This window comes from Ursus maritimus, unplaced genomic scaffold (genome assembly GCF_017311325.1).
Source record: "Ursus maritimus isolate PB19 unplaced genomic scaffold, ASM1731132v1 scaffold_1, whole genome shotgun sequence".
NCBI lineage: Eukaryota > Metazoa > Chordata > Mammalia > Carnivora > Ursidae > Ursus > Ursus maritimus.
The window spans coordinates 91,441,168-91,465,914 of record NW_024423343.1 but is presented as its reverse complement, the minus strand read 5'-3'; the positions used below and the strand labels follow the sequence as shown (position 1 = coordinate 91,465,914).

Genomic DNA, 24,747 nt, shown 5'->3' with positions numbered 1-24,747 from the left:
AATACTTATGTCCTTGGAGGTTTAAATCTATAGAAATAATATAGGCATTCCCTCATGGTGGCTTTTTTCCTCATGTGTGTAAAATTTTTCATTATGAGCCAATATTTTCTTGAACTTAATCTGTGGCAATACTGAGGGGACTAAGTTGTGATGCTCTTCTCCAGGAAAGATTTCTATTTTCTCTTTCTCAGCATGGGTAGGAATGGAGTAGTCAAGGATTACCAACCGTACCACTTTAGTTAAAACATTCAGTAGCTGTCTTTGGATAATACTTCTCAAAGAATTCTCGGGAAAAAATTGTTATTAATTCTTTTCTTTTTCTTCCTTTTTTTCTCATCATGGAGACAGATGTCCTTACAGACGCCCTTTGTTGACCAGTGGATTTCTTTCTTCTAGTCTGTTTATTTGCCAGGGGTCTAGCCCCTTCAAAAATTCTAGTTAAATGAAGGAGTCTCCGTTTTATACAAGCCCATGGTATGATCTCCTACTCCCCTGAGATATAAATCCTCAAAGCTCTAGAATCCTGAGTCTACACTGCCTGCGTTCAAATTCTGCCTTTTCTCTGACCACTTTTTCTTTGACCATAGACAAGTTACCTAACTTCTCTGTGCTTCAGTTTCCTCTTCTATAAAATGGATATTAGTAATAATTGCTCTCCTATAGGATTGTTATAGGGAATAAATGAATTGATATGAGTAAAATGCTTGGAACAGTGCCTGAGCCACAGAATGTGCTCCAAAAGTGCTTACACTTACTTTGGGTATTGGCATGTGCCCCCATGTTGATATAAGGCTCTCTTACTCAGTTTTAGCTCGCTAAACTTCTAAAAAATGATCTTGAGGATTTGCTCTATTTTCTTTCAAGCTGACAGCATTTAAAGAATGTTTGTTATAATTTACCCAGAATCTAGTTTAACTTGTTATAACTTACCCAGAATCTAGTTGAAAAGAATGTTGGTTACAGTTTTTCCAGAATCTAGTTGAAAAGCCTAGTAGGAAGGCTGTTTTGATGACTTAGTCCCTGTGCTGCGGACACTGAGATGAAGGGATCATTCGAAAGCAGTTTCAAGGCTGTGCCAGGGACCTCAGGTCCTTGAACATTTTAAGCTTTCCAGGAATAGAAAAGGGTTAACAGAATAACAAAGGGCTGCTTTGTTCTAGGCTCTTCTTTAGAGGCATGACCAATAGCCCCACTTAATGCTCCAGTGGAAGACCTCCCCAAAGTGCTCTGACAACTCTTAGTGGAAGGTAACTTTATTTTTTCCCCTGCACTTAAGCTGTGTACAATTAACTATTACAACACATGCATTATTTTACCTCATTCAACCTCAATAAATATTAAATGCATGAATGAACAAATGAAAGAAAAAGGCAATGGAAAAAATAACATGTATGAAGAATGGACTCTTTCTCTGATTTAAAACTAAAGGTGAAACTTCCCCATAACTTTTCAACATGCTAAATTTTCATGAACAAGCCAATTGATCAATATTGTTTAAAAATATCAAGGTAAATAACTGAACAAAAAGCAAAAGCATTAAAATTGGCTGCTTCTGGGGAATGAAACCAATGATAAGGTGAGTTGGTGATCTACTGTTCTTTAAAAACCCTCTGTCCTATTTGATTTCTAACCATGCACTATTTGATTTTTTACTATGCATATATTTTTTAAAGATCTATTTATTTATTTTAGAGAGAGAGAGAGAGCACAAGCAGGAGGGGCAGAGAAAAAGGAAGAGAGAATATCAAGCAGACCCCAGGCTAAGCGCAGAGTCCCACTGGGGCTCGATCCTACGACCATGAGATCACTACCTGAGCTGAATCCAAGAGTTGGACAGTCAACCAACTGTGCCACCCAGGAGGCCCAGATTTTTTATTAGGTATATCTTGGGGGGGAAATTAAATATTTAAAAGCAAAGATTAGCCAATTTTGGACCTTCTGTAACTCAAAAGCACCCAGTAGTACATCTGACCTCATGAGGTTTAGTACAGTCTTTTATTCTATCTTATTTTTTAATTTAGTGCCCAGAGTCCCAATTCCTAAAGAGTTGTTGACCCAAAGCCAGGTTGACAAATAAACAGAATTCTGAACTTTAATAAGGCAGTTCCAGTGGACCTAGACCGAGCTGAGTAAGCCTACTGACTGGTGCCAGAAACTAGCTGTAAAGGGACTATGTAAATCAATTAACTCCTTGGTTTTTATGGAGATCTCTTGATACCAAAACATCTTTCTTTACATGCTTCTCTGATCCTGTGGAGATGAAAATTGACATCCATAGTCATATTCTACCAAAAGAATGGCCAGATCTAAAAAAGGTAATGGTGATTAATCTGCTGAATTATTTCTGGAACTTCTCCAGGGTTTCTCACTGCTTCTATTACAGATCTATCTCTTCTTTGGGGAATTAGATGTTAAGTTTCTCTGCTCTAGGGGTGATTTAAAATTATTTGCTAGCTCTGATTTCCCAGTTTTTTAAAATTACTTTTATATTTATTTTGAAAGAACATTGATCAAAGAAGTAAGTGCCTTCTCAAAATCCCCTTTTCTCCTCAAATGAAGCATTCTTTAAAATTTCTGGACAATTTAAGTCAGGCAGTTTTACTTCCATTTAAATCACATATTCAGCTGCCGGGAAGATACGTGCCAACTACAGAATTTAAAGTTACAGCTTCAAGTAAAAGACTATTAAAAAAATGGAATGTGATAGGCTTCCAGGACTTCTAAAACACATCTCCTTTCCAAAATGTTTAAAATAAGTTTTAGAAGCATCAAGAGATAGCTTTGTGGAATTTTTTTAAGTCTATTTTAGGACACTGTCTGAAACCTTTCCTTTTGATGTTCTTTAAGCTGTAAATCCTTGTTATGAACTAGAGAGTAGGAACATCAAAAAACCCTAGAGAAAATGACATGAAGCCTTTGTACAATGAGTGTCTCTTTCTCTGTTTCTCAAAAGAAGGAAATTTCCTTTTGTCATTAAGAGCTTTCAAATGAATACTAAAAGAAGGAGGTGGGGAACATGAAGAAATTTATAATTGGTTTGAGATTTATTCAGGCTAAGTATCAGGTTTTACCCAATCTTCAGCCTTCTCTAGTATTTTCATGCCACTAATAATGTTTCATCTTTTTTATCCCAAGTGAGGAAAAATGAATTAACACAAACTCTAATTAAAATATGGTTTATTGTGCAAGTAAGTGAAACTGTTTTCTTCTCATAACTGTCTCCTGGAAGAATGTTAATCTTGTTTCTTTGTCCATTGGTACTTTAGGTAAGGTGGATAGTAAACATTGTAGACTGAAAAATACATATGATGCTGAACCATCTGTGAAAGGCTTTCCTGTTATAGCAGGTAGTAAAAACTAGCCATACCAACTGACCCCTCCAGGAGTCTAAGTGCCTACATGGGAACTTGCTGCTCTGAATGCTATTGTCCTCATCATGTTTTATTAAAGTGTAAACACCACTTCACAAAGTTAGTGATGAAGACCCAGAGCAGCCTAAAAAGTGCCTCCACTTTGCTAAAGGGAGAAAACTTTCTACCTAGTATCCTGTGCCACAACCCCACCTCCCATTATCTGCCTCCCACCCTGAAGCCTGCCTCCAGTTTGAGCAGAGAAGCTGTCGCCAAGAGCTGACAATTGCTAGGTGACCCCACCCAATGCAGGGCCCTAAAGAAATTCTTAAAATTGCTTAGGAAGCTGAAAGATGCAGAGCTTAGGGAGGCTATAACCATAAATGTGTGCCCTAGAGACTTCCTAAGCACATGTTCTGCTGGCTCTTTATCCCCCTTCTTCTTATTTTTTTTTTTAAGATTTATTTATTTATTTGAGGCAGGGGAAGGGTAGCGGGAGAGGGAGAGAGAGTCCCAAGCAGACTCCACACTGAATGTGGAGCCTGATGAGGGGCTGGATCTCACAATCTGAGATCGCAATCTGAGCTGAAACCAAGAATGGGACACTTAACTGAATGAGCCACCCAGGCACCCCCTCCCTTCTCCTTCTTAACTTCTAGCTGTCTCCTCAAAAGAGGGGAGGGGCATTTTGTCCCAATAAACCAGGGTTCTATCTAGTAGTCTCATATGCTGCAAACAGATAACTGATAGACTTAATAATGTTGATGATATAATGATAGTAATAATAACAATTATACCCTTAGACTTCCAGGGAGCAATATATATATACATTTGATTCACATAAAAATCATGTAAATTGCAAATAGGATTTATATTATTAATCTTGCTGGACCAATGAGTGCCTGAGACTCAGAAATGAGCCTCTAATCCCCAAGCTATGTGGGACTGTGGCGGCCCCTCTACAGCATTACCACCACAACCATCTTGATAGAGCTGGCTCAGGTAACTCATATAATTGCTATGAGGATGTCCCTGCTTCCCTCTGTCCCCCATTGCCTCCCTCGACACCAGCCTGTTCCCCAATTCTGCACATTCATGTAAACCCACTGAGGGCCTCATCACAGAGTCACTGGAACCTGACTTCAATCAACAGGGAGTGGATCTGTTATGTGGTAAAGTTTTCATTTGATTACAGGCAAGCCAGTGATGAAAAAAAACAGCCGAAAAACAGTTGTGTGTTTTCAAACTGGGAGAGAGATTATAAACATACATGTAAATAGTGCTGTGATTCTTCTTCCTCTCTCCCCATTTCCAGTCCATATAGTCAGAGTAAAGCGAGCACTAAAGTGACATGAGTCCTTAGCGTTCATATAGTTCGGTAATTATGGCAGTTTTTCCTTTATCTTCAAATTGTTTCTTAAGGGGTAAAATATTATTTCAAAACATCAATCTTTTCTCACCATTTTTTCAAGCTTTCCAATAAAAGAATGAAAAGGAAAAGCCAGTACTATTTTGTTTCAGAGGATGAAGCCCCTTTGGAAGAACTAATATCTGTTTTCTAACCTGCCTTTCCCTATTAAACATTAATGGACACACCTCAATAACCTTGACCTCCTACTGCAGTGAAGAAACAGAAAAGCAGAATCAACATGTCTGGGTTGATAATTAACTAATGATTACAAAGGACTGGGATTGGAGAAATCTTTTCATTTCCACTTGCTAATAATGATTTTACTCAGACTTACAGTTAAGATCCTTGGGGGGGGGATCTATCTCAGGTGGAAAGACAGCAGATGCAGGGGGCAGTTGATTACATTATGTTTCTGATGCATCAGGACCCCCACTCTCTGCTGTCATCAAGAGGAGGATGGTGGCCCAAGGAACCATGGTAAACACTGTTTCAGGTTGATCCACAATGAGATTATTCAGAACAACAATGATGATAATAAGGTCTTGGCTCTTTCTTTCAGTAAGAATTTATGGACTACCTACTATGTCCCCAGTAGTAAGATTTGCAAAGATTCTTCTAGTTTTAAATGGGGTCGAAAAATTCTGGCCTTAATAAATAATACATTTGCCTCTTTTTTCATTAGCAATGATTTAATTGCACTTGATCACTGTCAGGTTTTAGGAGACAAAATTCCAGGCATAACCTGACTTTTAAGCAACCCCTCTGAGAAACAAATATCTGGTTTCATCACACAGGAAGTTCCTTATTCACCTCATGAAGGGTGAGGTCCCCAAGACACTAAAAATGCCATTCAATTCATCTACCTCTGATTCATATGAATCCATCTCAGAAACATATCTCTTATATATAGAACTGAATTCCCTTGAATTTTTTAGTTTGTTTTTTATTGTCATGCCCTTAAATGCCTATGGAACACTGGTCATTGTCAGTCAAACATTTCCAGACTGTTAATGCCTCTTGGCATATGCTCTCACCAAAACTACGTTCAAGGTCATAAATTTCAGATCCCAGGCTTGGTTCAACCTAGGATGACAGCTGCAGAACAATGCAGAGCCCAGACGTGGAGCAGTTGCCCTGAATAGATTAGGCCTTTGCAGGGGGCTTAGAAGAAACACAAAATGGTCAAATTTTGTGCTTTCCAAGAAAGAGGAAGGAGGAACACAGGGTGACAAGAGCTCCTTCCTTCAGAGCACTCTTTAATGTCTGATCCTAGGGTATGCCTTCTTCCACCACCTAAGGATAAAATGGGCTGCCACACTGTGCTACTTCCAATGCCATCCCTGTGTGCTACCACCACCGCCATGAAGCCCACTAACACAACCATCACCACTACCACCTCACAACCTCTACCATTGCCACCACCACTGCCATCCCTACAAACACCACAAACATCACAATCACCACCTTTGTCACTACCTCCTCCACCTCCAATGCCACTGTCACCATCATCATGATCATTGTTAGCACTGATGAGGCCCTTTCTATAAACCAGGTCTGGTATCAATAGCTTTCTATGAATTTTATCTCAATTAATTCCCGTAAAACCCTATGTCACAGGTACATATGAAGCACAAAATGTAGCCTCATTTTACACATAAGGAAACAGTGCTTTTGAGATGCTAAGTTACTCCAACAAAGTCAAGGATCCTGTAAGTGGTTTGTCATGTGTGACAAGATCCCTTTGTTCTGCCTCCCTCTGCCTCTCTGCCCTTCTTCTAATGGAATACATCTTTAATCTGCTAACTTACGGGTTAAAGTTCCTTAGCAAATTAAGAAGTAAGAAAGACAGTGAGGAAAGAAGGAATAGAGAAAGAAAGAAGAAAAGAAGGAGAGAAGAAAACAAGGAAACAAAACCTTTTCTTCTACAGTAAAGTAAGATTCAATGGCAACTTTCCAATTCAAGAGAAAGTTTATTTACTCTAAAATGTAACTGGTTGAGGACATATACCACCTCCTTCACCAATATAAATCTCTCAGCAGCTTTATCCAGGAGAAGGTCTGAGGGGGCGGGGGTGGGAGCACAGGGTATTAAATGCATGAAAGGAGAAGAGTGGAGTGGAGGGGTAGGAGAAGGGCAAAAGAGAAACTCGGTACAAAGAAGAGAAGCTAGGCCCCCTGGTGGACAGTTTCCTTTGCATACCCAGCCTACTACTCCAGGTCCTCTGTCATTTAGGAAGGGGGCAGGTAGATTTCCAGAGCTAATATGATTATTTGGAGCTAGAACTCAAGAACAGACCTTATGCCAAGGTAGAATAAGGCTGGTACAGAATTTACCAAATCTTAAATCTCTTGGGGCAGGCCCTGGTCACAGACGCAGAGACATACAAACACCTCTGTGCTGCAGGCCCAGACCTCTCCTCTCAGTCGGGAGGTGAGAGGGCAGCTAGGAAGAGGAACGTGCCAAGATCTGACTCCCTCAAGACAACTTCCCTGTAATATGACATGAAAGCCAACCACTGTTAGCTGGTTTCATCCAACTACAAGAAGGAAGAAGTTGAGCTGATGTTCAGCTTTCCTACCCTATCACTACTGACAAGAGCTGTTGATGAGCTCTTCACATCAATGTTTCCAGCCCCCACAGCTTCTCTTCTTCCATCACACTGTGACAGTCACTGTTCTGAAGCCTGGAAACACTGAAAATTGGAAGTTCCTCACCAATCTGACCCCAGACCATCTTTGCAACCTCCTTCCCTAGATACTATCTGACTCAAGTTGGTGGTCAGTACCCTCCTCCAGGCTAGCAGAGAGCTTGGGTGTTACTCTACCACAGCATGTCTCACACACCATTACCCTTCAGTACTTGCTAGCCCAGCCCCACATGTTCAAGAATGTGCTCCACACAGGCTGGAAGTGTCCTTCACTTTTATCTTCTCTGCCCTAGTAAGCTGGTCAGGGGTGGGATTCCATGAGGGTTTGAACAATGAATGAACAAAATGAGATTGTAAAACCTATAGTTACATGAGTCATATATACCTGTGTTCTTAAGCAGTCTTTGAAAATTTTTAATTAATGACCTCAAGAAGAAATATATTTTATATTACGACTCAAGAACATTCATATATATAATGGAAAAGTCTAATGAAACTAATACCACAAGGGAAACATTCTAATATATTATTCTATTCTACTCTGTTCTATTCTACTTCACTCTACTCCATTCCATTCCATTCCATTCCATTCCATTCCATTCCATTCCATCCCATTCCTTCACTATTTTACCTTGGGTTTTCTAAGAAGCAGACCCTAAAACAAAGATTCAAATGAAAGTAGTTTACTTTGGAGGTGATACCAGGAAATATCAGTAGAGAGGAGAAATGAGACAGGGAAAGCAAGGCAGCCATCATCTCAGACTCATCATGCCCAAGGGATGGGGAAACCAGTGTACTTATATACAGACACCCTCAGTCACTGGTTGAGGGATTTGGAGGCAGAGGGCCAGGAATGGGGGCACTAATTTCCTGGAACTTCTGACCTTCTAGAAGGACATTCTAGAAAGACCTTATCAAAGCTGGCTTTAGTAGCAATAGGGAAGACCTTGTCAAAGAAATGCGGGGGCTGGCAGGTGAAGGAGGGCTGGTGTGCATAGGAGTGTTAAGGTGAGGGAGGATGGGTGGGACACTGGCAGCCTCCACTATACACTATTTTGATTTTTAGAATGTCTGGGTCACTATCCACTAAACTGATTTCATGATCTACTAATGGATTGCAACCCATGGTTTGAAGAGCAGTGTTAGTGTTCTAAGATGGTATCTCCTAAAGAGTAGGCCTTAGAGTCCATGTACTCCTGGTGGTCTGTGAAATGATTGTAGGTGGTACATCAACAGGATTTTTTCATGTTAAACCTCATTTAAAAATTGCAACCTAGTGTCGGATATCTGATCCAGAACACATAAACAACTCTCAAAACTCAGTCATAAGAAGACAAATAACCCAATTAAAAAAAAAAAAAAACTGGGCAAAAAATTTTCAAGATACTTCACCAAAGAAAACATGGCAAATAAGTACGTGAAAAGCTATTCTAGTTATTAGAGAAATACAAATAAAAACCACAATGATATAGCACTACACACCTACTGAAATGGCTAAATTAAGAAAACTGATAATACTACATGCAGGTGAAGGTGTGGAGCAACTGGAACTCTCATACTCTGTTGCTGGGCATGCAGACTGCTACAGCCACTGTAGCCACAGTTTCTAAGTGGCAGTTTCTCATGAGGCAATTCTGCTCCTGGATATTAACCCAAGAAAAATTAAAACATATTTCCACACAAAGAACTGTCTTCAAATGTTTATGGCAACTTTATTTATAATAGCAGATAAGCAGAAAAGCAAAATGTCCACCAGGTGATGAATGAATAAACAAACTGTGGTATAACCCTAGAATGGAATACTGCTCATCAGTAAAAAAGGAGCGAACTAGTGACACATGCAACAACATGGATGGATCTCAAATGCATTACTGAATGAAAAAAAATCCACTAACAAAGTATGCATAATGTATGATTTAACTTAAACAACATTCTGGAAAAGTCAGACTTATAAATAGAGAAATCAGACCAGTGGCTATAGGGGCTGAGGACAAGGGTGACTCAAGTGTTGACTGTAAAGGAGCATAAGATTATTTTTCAGGGAAATGAAAGACTATTTATTTTGATTGCAACATGGGATTGCATAGAATATACACTTACAAAGATCTAACTTTACTGTATGTAAATTATACCTCAATAAACCCAACTTAAAGAAAATTGCAACCTAGGTAAAATGAACACTTCTATGATATAGAATTTTCCTCCAGAATAAATATATTTGAGGGAAAAAAGTAAATTGATTTAAATATCAATATTGAGTATGTGATACATGGGTATGGGTTGGGGGGAGAAAATGGGAGGGTGATGCCTGGTAGGACCGAGCTCAAGATCCTTTGCCCCAGGGATGCCCCTTTATTGCAATCTTCCCTGTTTTGTTCCTCCAGTCTAACTGTGCTTCTCCCCTGCAGAGATTCGGCTATGGAGGCTGGGTGCAGCTCCAACACCACAGCAAGGTGAGTTTCTCCCAAAGCGGGAATGTGCCTTAAACCAGGGACATTCTGAGCCTGAGATGTTCTTACAGGCGGGCCTCCTGGGAGCTCAACTCATGTCCTCTTACTGACTTTGTAGTAGGCAAGGGAGCAGCACTGAATTTCTCAAAATTACTAGGAAAAACGAGGGTGACTTCAAAGAGCAGTATTTAAGAAGATAAAATTGCAATTTGAGACGCCATTAAGAAATCTTTTTTTTTCTTTTTTCTTTTTTTTTTCCCCCGCCCTAGAACCAATTTTAGCATTTATTGCTCTGCCTCAAGAAAGCGACCTGGGCTCTTTCCACAGGTATTACAGTATATTAATGCCAACCAAATAAATGGCACAGTTTAGGTTTGTGCACAAGCTGGAGAAATTAAACATTGGAGACAAAGAGGAGGAAAAGCCACTTTCATTAAAGGTTGAGTCTGGTAAGAGGAAAAGCAAGAGGAGGAAGGCCTGGGGCAAAGCATTCTGCAAGTAACGAGGCCTGAGAGTGAGCTGAAGTCTAGTGCTACACAGAAGTCAGATCTGACTTCACTTTCAGAGGCATCTCACACTCTCATGGAGTTCAGATCACATTCCTGAGCCTCCAGCTAAATGTAGACAGACCCTGGAGGCAGGCCCTGGAGGACTCGTGGTCTGGGAGGCACAGTTACCATGTGCAGAGGTAACTTGGGAGAAACGCAAACTTGGGGGTCTCACCCCAGACCTACCAACTCAGGAATTCTGAGGGTCAGGCCAGCAATCTGTGTTTTGACAAGCCTCTGGTGATTCTCACATTCACTCAAGTATGAGAACCACTGGCACATACATTCATTTACTCACTCACTGATTTATATTGATACCTATTTTATGTCAGGCCCACCAATCTCGACACCAGGAATAGGCTGCTGAACCAGACAGAGATACTCGCTGCCTTCATGGTGCTCAAATTCTAGGGAGAGACAAACGTGACCACAATAGAGAATGGAATGAAAAACAGCGCTGTGGTAGCGAGTGATGGGAAGATTCACTGGGCTGGCTGCTCAGGGAGCCAGCTAAACTCAAAGGTTAAGATGGGAAGAAAAAGCCTGGACAAGTGTCCCTGGATGAGGAACAGCAGTTGCAAAGCCAACCAAGAAAGAGTTATGTTTGAGGAACAGAAAGGAAGGGAATGTGACTGAGATGTAGTGAAAGGGGGAAATGGTAGGAAATACGGCTGGTGAGGTATGCAGGGGCCATATCATGGAGGGACTCTGGGGACACCTGAAGTGTCCCCAGCTGTGGAATCCGGATTTTATTCTCAGTGCAACACAAATTCTCTGGAGGGTCTTCATGGTTTAAAAAGACCACCTTGACTTCTCTGTGGTATAAAAACAGAGACAGGTAGAGTTTAGGGAGCCAAGGTAAGAAGCTGGAGAGGTGGGCAGAAGCTTCATCAGACAGGGCCATAGAGGATAGATTTAGGCCTTCGTACTTGATCCTGTAGGCAATGGAGAATAAATAGTTTTGAACATCAGAATCTCTGGGGCAGCTTGTTCTCACCTTCCTTAAAGAGTGCCCACTAAGTGCTGGTCTAGACACTGTGCTGTACTCCTCCCATTAAAAGTGCTAGTTCCTAGCCTGGGAGCTGGTGATGTCAGTTGGCCTTAAATCTCCCCAAGGGAGAGAACATTCTGAGTGGAGCTGATTACAAGACCATTAGGAAGTCCGCAGGAATGGGTAGCCTGTGATCGGTTTTTAGGTCTCATTTGTAAACTTGACACTGGATGTGAATAGCTTTCATTTCATTTTGTTTTCATGTCAAGAGATTGCATAAACAGTAAATCTCCAAAAGAAAACAGGAATGAAAATATTTCATATCTACTACCTATATGTTTCCAGCAAAATTGGACAGAATTTAATAGAACACAACAGTGACACTCTCTTTCCCTTTCTCTCAAAAACAAAACAAATGAAAACACAATAGAACCGGATCTGTATTTTTCATAATTATAATGGTCAGGGATTACAATCACTGGAAAAACAACATGCAAATACATATAAATATGGAAATTAAGTTAGCAATGAGAAAATCCAGTATTTGGGGGCTGAAATTTCTTTTTGTTATCCTACATTCCTTTGAACAAATATTTTGTGGCCCCCAGGACTGATTTACCTCACATATTCCTGTCCTCTGAAAAATCTTTCCAAAACATTTCTCTGGTCTGCCCATTTGTTTCTCTTTTTAACCTTTGATTTTTCAAAGCTCTTGGAATGAATTGAGGGGTATTTGTTTGCCACAGGAGAGCTTTGTTCCAAACTAAAAAACACCATTTGTCCTTGGTTGAGTATTGATTAAAGCATAGGTAGCAAGCAGTGTAGGAGCTGCTTGGGGTGGGGAAAGAATACCTAGGAGCATTTCGGAGGGTAGACACAGGGTCTTTTTCAAATCCATGGGTCAGAAGCATCTAGAAACATCCAATGAGTGTTTTTCAGGCCCTTGGTGATACAAATACAGACACACACACCCGTGCACATAAATATGTGTCTGTGCATGCATATACACATACACATCATTTCTATCTGATTAGCATTTTGCACACACTATTCTGTGTGATCTCATCAGGTTGTTGCTCTCAGAATGATTTCCCCCAGAAAGAAAAACCTACCCAGTTTTTCACCTGTGTCCCAAGCACAGAACCTTCCAACCCCATGGAGTTGGGGTGCATCATTCTCCCAGTGTGGAAGTGTTCTCCATCCTGGAAGCTCCCAGAACCCCATGCTATTGGTATTTTTATGGAGGCTTTCTCATGTAGGCATGTTCGATTATTAACTCCATTTCTAGCCCTCCTCCCCTCCCTGGAAAAGTGGTGGGGGACCGAAAATTCCAAGCTTCTAGTCATGGCTTGGTCCTTCTGATGACCAGACCCCATCCAGGAGCCATTCAGGAGTCTACTCAGAGTCATGTCTATAGAACAAAAGATGCTCCTAGTACTCTTACCCACTTAGCAATTTACAAGGGTTTTATCTGTATGTAGATGTCAGAGGATTAAAGACCAAATATTAAAATAAGAGATGCTCCTAGTAACCCTCAACAAAGTAAGTAGAGATGGAACACACTTCAACATCATAAAAGCCATATACAAAAGACCCACAGCTAATATTCTCATTGGGGAAAAACTGAGAGCTTTTCCTCTATGTTCAGGAACAAGACAGGGATGTCCACCCCCACATGACCATTTAACATAGTACTAGAAGTCTTGGCCACAGCAATCAGACAACAAAAAGAAATAAAAGGCTTCTAAATAGGCAAGGAAGAAGTCAAACTTTTGCTATTTGCAGACAATATGATACTCTACATAAAAAACCCAAAAGACTCCACCAAAAAATTGCTAGAACTAATACATGAATAAAGCAAAGTCCCAGGATATAAAATCCATGTGCAGAAATCTGTTGCATTTCTATACACCAATCATGAAGCAGCAGATAAATAAATCAAGGAATCGATCCCATTTACAATTACACCAATAACAATAAGATACCTAGGAATAAACCTAACCAAAGAGGTAAAAGATCTGTATGCTGAAAACTATAGAACACTTATGAAAGAAATTGAAGAAGACACAAAGAAATAGGAAAAAATTCCATGCTCATGGATAGGAATAACAAACACTGTTAAAATGTCTATACTACCCAAAGCAAACTACACATTTAATGTAATCCCTATCAAAGTACCATCAGCATTTTTCACAGAATAACAATAGAACAAACAATCCTCAAATTTGTATGGAACCACCAAAGGACCCAAATAGTCAAAACAATCCTGAAAAAGAAAAGCAAAGCGGGAGGCTCACAATTCCAGACTTCAAGCTATACTACAAACCTGTAGTCATCAAGACAGTATGTCACTGGCACAAAAACAGACACATAAAGCAATGGAACAGAACAGAAAACCCAGAAATGGACCCCACAACTCTATGGTCAACTAATCTTTGACAAAGCAGGAAAGAATATCTAATGGAAAAAGACAGTCTTTCCAACAAATAGAGTTGGAAAAACTGGACAGCCACATGCAGAACAATGAAACTGGACCATTTTTTTTTACACCATACACAAAAATAAATTCAAAATGGATGAAAGACCTAAATTTAAGACAGGAATCCATCAAAACCCTAGAGGAGAACACAGGCAGCAACCTCTTTGACCTCGCTGTAGCAACTTCTTACTGGACACGTTGCCAGAGGCAAGGGAAAGAAAAGCAAAAATGAACTATTGGGGCTTCATCAAGATAAAAAGCTTTTGCACAGTGAAGGAAACAATCAACAAAACTAAAAGGCAGCCTACGGAATGGGAGGAGATATTTGCAAATGACATATCTGATAAAGAGTTAGTATCCAAAATCTATAAAGATCTTATCAAACTTAACACCCCAAAAAAACAAATAATCCAGTTAAGAAATGGGCAGAAGACATGAAGAAACATTTTCACAAAGACATCCAGATGGCAGACACATGAAAAGATGCTCAACATCACTCATCATCAGGGAAATGCAAATCAAAACTACAATAAGATACCACCTCACACCTGTCAGGATGGCTAAAATTAACAACACAGGAAACAACGGATGTTGGAGAGGAGGCAGAGAAAGGGGAATCCTCTTGCACTGCTGGTGGGAATGCAAACTGGGGCAGTAACTCTAGAAAACAGTATGGAGTTTCCTCAAAAAGTTAAAAATAGAACTACCCTATAATCCAGCAATTGCACTACTGGGTATTTACCCAAAGGATACAAAAATACAGATTTGAAGGGGTACATGCACCACGATGTTTATAGCACCATTACTAAACTATGGGGAGAGCCCAAATGTCCATTGACCGATGAATGGATAAAGAAGATGTGGTATACATACACAATGGAATACTACTCAGCCATCAAAAAGAATGAAATCTTGCCATTTGCAATGACATGGATGGAGCTAGAGTGTATTATGCTGAGCAAAATGAGTCAGAGAAAGACAAATACCAGATGGTTTCACTCATATGTGGAATTTAGAAAACAAAACAGACGAACATGTGGGAAGGGGGGAAAAGAGGCAAGAGGGGGAGGCAACCCATAGGAGATTCTTAATAACAGAGAACAAACTGAGGGTTGATGGAGGAAGGTGGGTGGAGGATGGACTAAATGAGTGATGGGTATTGAGGAGGGCACTTGTTATGAGGAGCACTGGGTGTTGTATGTAAGTGATGAATCACTAAATTCTACTCCTGAAACCAATATTACACTATATGTTAACTAACTAGAATTTAAATAAAAATTTGGAAGAAAAAAAGAGAGATGCTCCTAGTGTTCTTATCACTTAGGAAATTACAAGGGTTTTAGGAGCCAGGAATCACGGGCAGAGACCAATATATATATATTTTTTCTATTATTTCACACTCCATCTCTGGGGAGCCAGGAAGACACCCAAATGGATAAAGAACACACAGATAGCAATAATTTTGTGCTAACTGAGCAAAAGAGACAAAAAGTAGTGAGGGACTTCAGAGGAGGTGGAAAGCCCAGGCAATTTTCATGAAAGAATCTCAGAACTGTAGAACTAGTGATTATCTAGTCAGTGTTTGAAAATTAGGGCTGCAATGCAACAGTGAGCCATGGTATCAATGCAGTGGATTACAGCAGCCTAAAAAATTAAATAGATTACAAAAGAGAACAGCAGAATGCATTCATGATAAGAGTAAATATTGTTTCATGGAACTTTTGTCTCAGTTTGTATCTGTATAAATAGATATATTGGGGTGTAGTGTGTCACAATGGAAAATACATTTCTTAATGTGGTATCATCGCCAATACTGACTAAAACCCTCATCCAATGCCCTCATTTCATGTTTGTATTTTTAAGTTTAATTTTTCATTACATAAGTAATATTTGAATAAATTTTCCTTTTTAAATTTAGGCTTTTGGAGATAAAGCTATAGTTAATTCCCTTGGATCAGCATTCCCTATCCTCAAAAGTAATTCCTATCCAGGTACCTGGCTGGCTCAGTTTATAGAGCATGCAACTCTTGATCTCAGGGTCATGAGTTTGAGGCCCCACAATGTGTATAGATATTACCTAAAAATAAAATCTTTTTTTTAAAAAAAGTAATTTCTACTAACAGTTTGGTGGGTATCTTTCCAGACCTTTCCCCATTATTTTATGTATATATACATGTGCCTATAGAAACACATAGTATTATGTAACATGTGTTTGTATATTTTTTTAGTTAAATCAATCAGCCTCAAACAGAAAACAAATGGCACACTAATTTAGGTGTGAGAAGTCAATTTAGACTACTCAGAAAAGAGCTAACAAAAAGCCTATTTATAAAGGTGTAGGTATGTATGTGATGAAATTGTAGAGGCAGGCAGGGGTTAGAGCCTGAAGGGTTTTGCAGGCCGGGTTAAGGAGTCTGGATTGTGCCTTTGGGGCAATGGGATTCCATTCAAGAGGTTTTTGTTTTGGGGGATGATTATGATGGTGATGATTATGTTCAGTTAGCCAACATATAGTACATCATTAGTTTTTGATGTAGTGTTCAACAATTCATTAGTTGTGTATAACACCCAGTGCTCATCACAACATGTGCCCTCCTTAATACCCATCACCTGGTTACCTCATCACCCCACTCCCCTCCTTTCTGTAACCCTCAGTTTGTTTCCCAGAGTCCAGAGTGTCTCATGGTTTGTCTCCCTCTCTGATTTCTTCCCATTGAGTCCATTCAAGAGTTTTAAATGGACAGTGGCCAAATCTGATTAAAGGTTTTAAAAGTTGACTCTGGGGACACCTGGTGGCTCAGTCTGTTAAGCATCGACACTTGATCTCAGCTCAGGTCTTGATCTCAGGGTTGTGAGTTCAAGCCCCACATTGGACACCACACTGGGCGTGGAGCCTACTTTAAAAAAAATTTTTTTTAATTTAAGTTTAAATTTTAAAAAGTTGATTCTGGCTCTTCTGTAAATACTGGGTTGAAAGGGAACAAAAGTGAAAGCAGGAGATCAGGCTGGAGGCTGACACAGTCATTCGGGCAAGAGAGGAGGGGGCTTAGGCCAGACTGGGGCAGTGGGACATGGAGGAGGGGACCACTGCAGGATCTATTCTGGAGACAGAATTCAGGGCATTGGGAAATGAATTGGATAAGTGACATGGTAGGCAGAGGCAAGTGAAATAGTGAAGTTGTCTCAGAGAGATGAGAAAGATAATACAGGCATCAAGGCTTAAAAGCAGCCAAGCTGGGAGGACCAGCAGGTCTGGGAGAGAAACGGTTATAGCAGGGTCTCCCATGGAGCTCCCTTCAGAACCTTGAAATACGAACATTGGAGCAGTAATAGAAAGTGCTTCCTGGTGACAGCATCTGGGTCATTTCTAACAACTCTGAACCTCAAACCCAACCAGCTCGGAAGCTTGCACAGACTAGAGGGATAGTCTGAGTAGGCACTGGGGTTAAGGAGCAGAGAATGGGAATCTGATAGTGGAACACTGAGTTTGAAAGTACATTTTTAATGATACACGAAGTACCCATCATTTGAAATATCAGCCATATTCAAACTTATTTGTGGACAATATTAGAATTAGAATGTGAGAACCAGAAGTATGCCAGGTAAGGGTCCCTGAGAATCAGACTCTGAGACAGAAATTAGCATGCAGGAGGTTTATCAGAAATGCTGTGACAATGTGCACCAGTGGAAGGAGAACAAAGCTGGACAGAATGGAGGGCAATGTTGAGCTATGATGTTTCTGTAGCTGACCCTACAAGGAGCTCTAAAGCTAAACCTTCAGAATTGTCCCAAGTTGGGGTACAGGAGAACAAAAGAGAAGGGCCTTTATACCTCCATGTCAATCAGTCATTGGAAGTGGGCTGTCCTGGAAAGGAAGCAGAACCTGGAGGGAGGTGGCTTTTTTCCGCTGACGCAGTCTTCCTATCTCTCCATAGGGGCTGACAGCCCTGAGCTGTCTGTAGGCAGCACTTCCAGAAGCTGGAAGAAAAGGCCCTTTATTCCTGAAAGAGGATTTGAGCAGCACACCACATCACCCTGGGAAAGGAATTTAGACATCACTTACTCTAAGCCCTTATTTTATAGTTAGAATCCGAGGTTCTGGGAGGTTAAGTGTTTATACATAGGGTCCTGGTCTCCTGACTCCTGCAGTATCATGATTTCTATTATGTCATGCTGTTCTGGCTTTTCAAATATTAGAGGTGTGTTTGAAATAGTTTACCCAGGTGGAGACTGTTGGTTGGGAAACTTTTTTTTTTTTAAGTTTTATTTATTTAAGTAATTTCTACACTCCATGTGGGGCTTGAACTCAGGACCCTGAGATCAAGAGTCGTATGCTCTTGGGGTGCCTGAGTGGCTCTGTCAGTTAAGCGTCTGCCTTCAGCTCAGGTCATGGTTCCAAGGTCCTGGGATTGAGGCCAGTGTCAGGCTCCCTGCTCAGCAGGGAGTCTGCTTCTCCCTCTCCCTCAGCCTGCTGCTCCACCTGCTTGTGCTGTATGTGTGTGAAATAAATAAATAAAATCTTTAAAAAAAAAAAAAAAGAGTCACATGCTCTTCTGACTGAGCCAGGCAGGCACCCCGGTTGGGGAACTCTTTTTAAAAAACAACTTGGTTTTCTTTTGAGAGTTTAGAAAAACAGGATTTGTTTGTGGGTTGAATACGTTAGAGCAGCTTACTCTGATTACTTGGTTATTAGTTTAGTTTAAGATCTTGGTTGATATTGAGGTCAACTTTAAAAACAGAACCTAAGAAAGCCCTCTGTTCTGTCCCTCCCCCAGCAACAAGTGCTGCCTTCTGAGGCATATTTACAGCCCTGCAGGGATACCGGGTTCCCAAATGTAAAGTGAGAGGGATCAGGAATTGGTTCTCCCCAAATTCTGGCTTAAGACACAACGCAAATTGGGAGCCTATTATGGGGCACAACTGCTCTGTGGTACTTTTCACTCAGAAAAAGTTCTCTCATTCATTAGCCTTACCATGGATCCAGCATGAAGGATGTGGAGAGAGAAGTTTAGAGAGTCCAATTCTCCTGCCATGTAATGAGGGCAATCCCCTCAAAAGATCAGACTCTGTAGGAAATGACAGTAATTAACCTTTGCCTGCTAAATAGACACCAATTACCAATATCAGCATGGTGGTGTGGAAAATGGATCCATAACTTTGGACAAGTCACTGCATTTTATGGACTTACTGCTAAATGCAAGAGTTGAACCAAATGATCCCTTTCTGCTTTAATGTGCCCTGCTTTACCTGAAACCAAAACTTACTCATGCATCTCCCAGAGAAACCCAAGTTCCTCCCTTGCCATTGATAATGTATGGTAAAATCTGGCCTGAAATGATTGCGCATGTTCTGTGACCTGGTGCTTTATAAATATTCTATTATTGAATCTTCTGTTTCACCCAGTGTTCTTAGTTGCAAACAACAGAACCCATTCTAGCTTGCTTAAGTAGAAAGGCAGCTCACAAACCTCCTGGGAGGACAAGAGATTGAACCTAGAGGCTGTGCTAACATGCGCAATGCCCAACCATACCTGGGGGCTGCTCCAGCAAAGAGGCAAGTGCCGCCCCTCCTGGCCACAGATAGGAAGCTCATACTCATGCTGTTGCTGCTGAGACTGGAGATCAGAGCACTGCCATGTCTGACACCTGAGACAACACCCATACCAGAAGGTAGCTTCTGTGCATGTTAGTACCCTCACTACAAGGGAGGCTAGGAAAGTGAAAGTCTGGATTCTCCATCATAACATTTCTTCACACACAGAAGTGTTCAAAAGATGCTGGGTGGCCAAAGCATGACAAATGTAATTGTCTACATTTTGCAGATAAAAAAAGTGAGGCTTCAACTCAGAAATCCCCTAACTGAGCCTCTTCCACTGGTAGTAAGTAATTTCATGAGACTAAACCCAGGTCTGTGGGAATGCATGCTCTTTCAGCACTCTGCTATTCTGGGTACTTTAGGGTGCTTAAGCTTTCCTATTTAGGAGCAAAAGAAAAATAAAGCCTCTAATTTGCCAAATTAAAGTTTATTTCTTCAGTTTTTCTTTTACCATCATTCCTCTCCCCTCCCTCGTTCACCAAATGGAAAGACATGTGTTCCTATAATCTATTTGTACAAATCAGTATCATTCAGGACTCTTCACTGCAAACCACAGAAACCAACAATGGTCAGTTTAAGCAGAAAAGGAATTGGTTGCAAGTGTTTTAAGCCCCTCCAGAATTACGAATGCCTAAGGAACCACACTCATAAGATGTGCAGGTGATTGAAGCCACAGCCAAGGCCACACCACAGGACTAGCCTGGCTAGGGAGCTGCTGCCTCCCAGCTGGATCCTGGACACTGCCACCAGTACCACTGCCAATGCACACAGCACGTCGCCACTGCTGGAATCACTGGCAGAATAAATTCACTGATCCTGTCTTTTTGCATCACTTCCTCTTGATTAAAAACCAAGCACTGCTGGTCAAGCTTAAGGCAAGGAGAGCAAGCACTGGGGCTTTAGGGCTTTATGAGAAGGAGTCTGGGACCTGCCTCCACCAAGACTCTTGTAGAAGATTTCCCAGTCTGGGAAGGTGGTTCAGATCCTGCCAAGGTCAACAAAGGATGGGAACTAAGGCAAATAAATCCTAACGTCCTGGTGTCAAGAAACTCAGGTCTGCCTAGGTAAGGACATCTGTCTCAGATATACAAGTTTTTACTCACTGATCTTCTCCCCAGCCATGAGAAATGAAACCTTAGATGTGAGGTCTTACATATGCATGCCAGACATGAATGGGCTGCCACACTTGAAGGTGAAAAGTGATCAATTTTCTCCATGCATGAGACGGAGAAGGCCTTGTCCAAGGAAGAAAAGGATAGAGAAGGAAGCTGTGGCACAATCAAGCCAAGAGGAAGAAGAGGAAGGTGAAGGATTCCACCAAGCAGAGCTCAAGGTCTTTGATCACCACATGCCCATTCAGCTATCACGCAGGGCCCAAGGGTGATTCTGAGGCCCTGAAGAGCCACCAGAGGTGATGTGCCCTCAAAGCAGGGGAATATCAGGAGATAGCCTAGTCCCTAATAAGCCATACATCATTAATAACTAATACTTAGGATAACTAGCACTTAACATGTGTCAGAAACTCCACTAAGTGCATTATAGGGATTATCCCATTTGGTGCTTACAAGATCCCTTTACGGTAAGTCACATTATTATTCCTATTTTAAAGATGAGCAAACTGAGGCTCAGAAATGTTTAACTTGCTGAAGTCTACATAGTAAGTGATAGAATGGGGATTTGAACTTGATCACTATGATTTCAGGGACCTGGATCTGACCTTTCTCTTTTCTTTAGGGATCACAAATTAAAAGTCCACTTTAGAGAACTCCTTGCACTGAGTATTAACTGTAGTGCACATACCACTCATGATGCCTGGTGGAAGCTAGCAACTCAGCACTGAATTTCATACATGCTAGTAGACTGATTCACTTCATTGCCCTCCTCCTGCTGCAGGTGTTCACATCAGTGAGCCCTGCTCTGTTAGACAAATCATTTACTCTCACTATCCATCTGTCACTTCTCTATAAAACAAGAGGGTTGGACTAGATGGTCTATCTCAGAGGCCCTTTCCAAATCTAAAACGTTATGGATCTGGAGTTTTCCAGACACTGGGCCATCCTCTTGGGTCCTGTAGCCAGTAGTTGAGGTCAGCAAGATGACCAGCCATCCTCAGTATGCAGCCCCAAAAGGCCATGACTATGACCTTGTTCTCTCTGTGTCCAGCCACTGACACTCACAGAGCACACCCCTTCGATTCCAGGCCAACATTAAGGCACGAGGATGAAAAGCTAAGTCCCGTTAGGGGCGCCTGGGTGGCTCAGTTGTTAAGTGTCTGCCTTCAGCTCAGGGAGTGATCCCGGAGTTCTGGGATCGAGCCCCGCATCAGTCTCCTCTGCTGGGAGCCTGCTTCTTCCTCTCCCACTCCCCCTGCTTGTGTTCCCTCTCTCACTGCCTGTCTCTCTCTCTGCCAAAATAAATAAATAAAATCTTAAAAAAAAAAAAAAGCTGAGTCCCATTAAATGAACAGACTTCTACTTCTTTGAGGATTAAGTAAAAACCTCTAAAAATGTTAGGGGAGAACCATGTTCCAAAGCATAAAAGGAAGAATAAATCTAAGTAAGCCGAGGTCACCTTTTGCTGATGGGAGTTTTCTGTCTTAGGGAGAAGCAAAGATGATGAAAGATGGGAAGGTCTTCAGAGTGGTCCAAGAGAACTGCTGGGATCCAGAAGTCCGTATTAGAGAAATGGACCAAACAGGTACTTGTAATAGGAGATGCTACCAATGTTTGTGTCTGATATAAAACAACATCTGCCTCTAAAAGTCTGTTGACTACTTTATGTGATTCATGTGATGGCAACCTCCAATTGCCTTTTCTCCACAGGACAGACTATTCTAGCTTCACTTCTACTACAATGCTTTTAGAGTGTGGATTTAAACTATTTTAAATTAGATGTACCCTGTTTTAAAGTAGAATGTTACATCATCAAAAAGATAAAAGTAGTATTTTATTATTTTAAACTTTTTAAGTCCAAATGTAGAGTACTTACTATAAAGTCAACTAAAACCATAAAAATGAGAATTCACAAGTTAAGGATGCCAATTGCTTGCTTAGTCACATTCAGGATCCATATTCTTTCTATAGTTTGTCTGGTTGCACAGTACACAGAACGTCCCCAGTGACATATAAGGGGTGGAAATGGGAGCAGTTAAAAACAAAGTTAATTGTATAATCTCAGAATACTCTACAATGAAACTAATCCAGAAATTTGAAAGAGGAAAACTGGGAAATTCTTCTTTCAAAGCTGAATCACTAACAATTTCTAAGAACTGCTTGATTTTCCTTATCCCACATCTGAAAAGCAAACAAGTCTCCCCAACTGAAAAGAATTTTGAAGACTATCTAAAATATGGTATGATGGCCACGTTGTGCTTTCACTTATTACTACCTGGTCAACTGTGCAACCTGAGGAGTATATGCTCCAAGAAGATGCACCGAACCTTCTACACACGTGTGAGCCGTGACCATGGGTTGTGATGGGGAACTCACCACTACAACACTGTCAGGTCTAAATTTCGACATGGGTGGTCTAGATTCAAATGAGAAAACAAACAACGCATATACACAAATGAAAGAGCAACTTACTATTATCACCTTCTTAATCAAAGACAAGTTTATAAGAACTTCAAATATATACAGAGATAGCAGAAGACGTTTTATTCCAAAGTCTGTACAAAATGAGTTAAACTGCCAGCCCCAAATAAGGCGGTAGTCTCTGACCGTTAGAACTTGGTCTAGGATACTTCTGGCCAGGTACTTCTTTATAGATTTTTTTTTAAAGATTCTATTCATTTATTTGACAGAGAGAGACAGCCAGTGAGAGAGGGAACACAAGCAGGGGGAGTGGGAGAGGAAGAGGCAGGCTCCCAGCGGAGGAGCCTGACATGGGGCTCGATCCCAGGACCCTGGGATCACGCCCTGAGCCAAAGGCAGACGTTCAATGACTGAGCCACCCAGGCGCCCCACTTTATAGATTTTTTTAACAATTATAAGTATATTTAAATGACATTCAAATTGAATTTTGCGGAAAGTCTAAAGCACTTTGTAGACCATTCCACAGAACAGAGTTTTAGAAGCATATGGGAGTGGGAGAGGAGTGAGAGAGAAAAAGTTTCCCAGGCTTAGAGCAAAGAGCAAGGTTTTGATCTAAATGTGAAGCTCTGAGTGAAGATAGCGGAGGAATAGGGGACCCTAATTTCATCTGGTCCCTGACACTCAGCTAGATAGTTATCAAATCATTCTGAACACCTACAAAATTAGCCAGAGATCTGAGAAAAGAATTGCTACAATTCTACAAATAGAAAAGCAACCACTTTTCAAGGTAGGAGGTGCAGAGACATGAATCTGAGGTGATACATTGGAAGATAAACCGCTGGGGGGAAGGAGGCTCCATAAGCCAGGTACCGGAGGTGTTATAGGCAGCAGGTGCAAAATCAGAACTTTTAGAAGTCTGCCCGAAAGGTGCTCAGGTGGTGAAGTGGGGAGGAATCCTAGGTGGGACAGCGTGGTCTCGGGATCCCCGGGGTCACAAAAAGAACAGGGATGCCTGAATGCAGCAGAGTTCCCAAGCATCAGAGCAGGGAAGCCAGCTGCAAACAGAGAGCTCAGGAGTGGGCTTTCTGCTTGGTGTTGCCATAAACCCCAAACCCCAGCATGGTTAGGCGACTGCTTTCAGAGCAGGGGCCCAGCAAGCAGCAGAACTGCAATGAAACCCCCACTGCTACCCCAGAAGAAATGGCACAGGTCCCTGCCTCAGGAGTCCATAAAGTTTGGAGACTCAAAACAGGGTCACGCCTGAGATAAAAAAATGCTCAGTCATCATCGGAAACCAGGGATGTACTGTATGGTGACTAACATAATATAATAAAAAATCATTAAAAAAAAATGCTCAGTCATGAGCTGGGTGAACACAGAGAGCAGATGGAAACCAGGGAGACAAGAGTAATTGACTGCTTTTCTGTGAGGGGTCCCTGAAGGGGGGGGTCATGAACTTTCAGCTCTGGGACTAGAGATGGAAGTGCCTCCATTTTCATCCCCCCATCAGTTCTGAAAGCGTTCAAGGAGCAAAACAGCACTATATAGTACAGTCTGGGCCTGCATACACCTAGCCCAGCCCCTGGCAAGGGCAGGGCAATTCCCCCCAAGCAAAGACACCTGAGAATCAGCACAACAGGCCCCTCCCCCAGAAGACCAGCTCAAGCATCCGGCTAATATCAAGTTTACCAATCACAGAGAACTGCAAAACTTTAGCTCTTGCAGAAAACAGTATATAGCAT

The 24,747-nt window shown here is 41.3% G+C and overlaps 1 protein-coding gene across 2 annotated transcripts in view; it reads left to right on the top strand.

The window, feature by feature from the left end:
• The first annotated feature begins 1,754 nt into the window (after nt 1-1,754).
• Nucleotides 1,755-24,747, top strand: part of ACMSD (aminocarboxymuconate semialdehyde decarboxylase) — a 73,572-nt gene continuing 50,579 nt past the window's right edge. The window contains exons 1-3 of one of the 2 annotated variants that reach the window (XM_008695835.2): nt 1,755-2,315; nt 9,818-9,862; nt 22,073-22,169. In XM_008695835.2, the coding sequence (XP_008694057.1) occupies nt 2,259-2,315; nt 9,818-9,862; nt 22,073-22,169 (199 nt within the window). In that variant the 5' untranslated portion in view covers nt 1,755-2,258. Of the gene's footprint in view, nt 2,316-9,817; nt 9,863-22,057; nt 22,170-24,747 lie in introns of those variants that run through there. The other variant, XM_040645523.1, reaches the window with a different exon arrangement.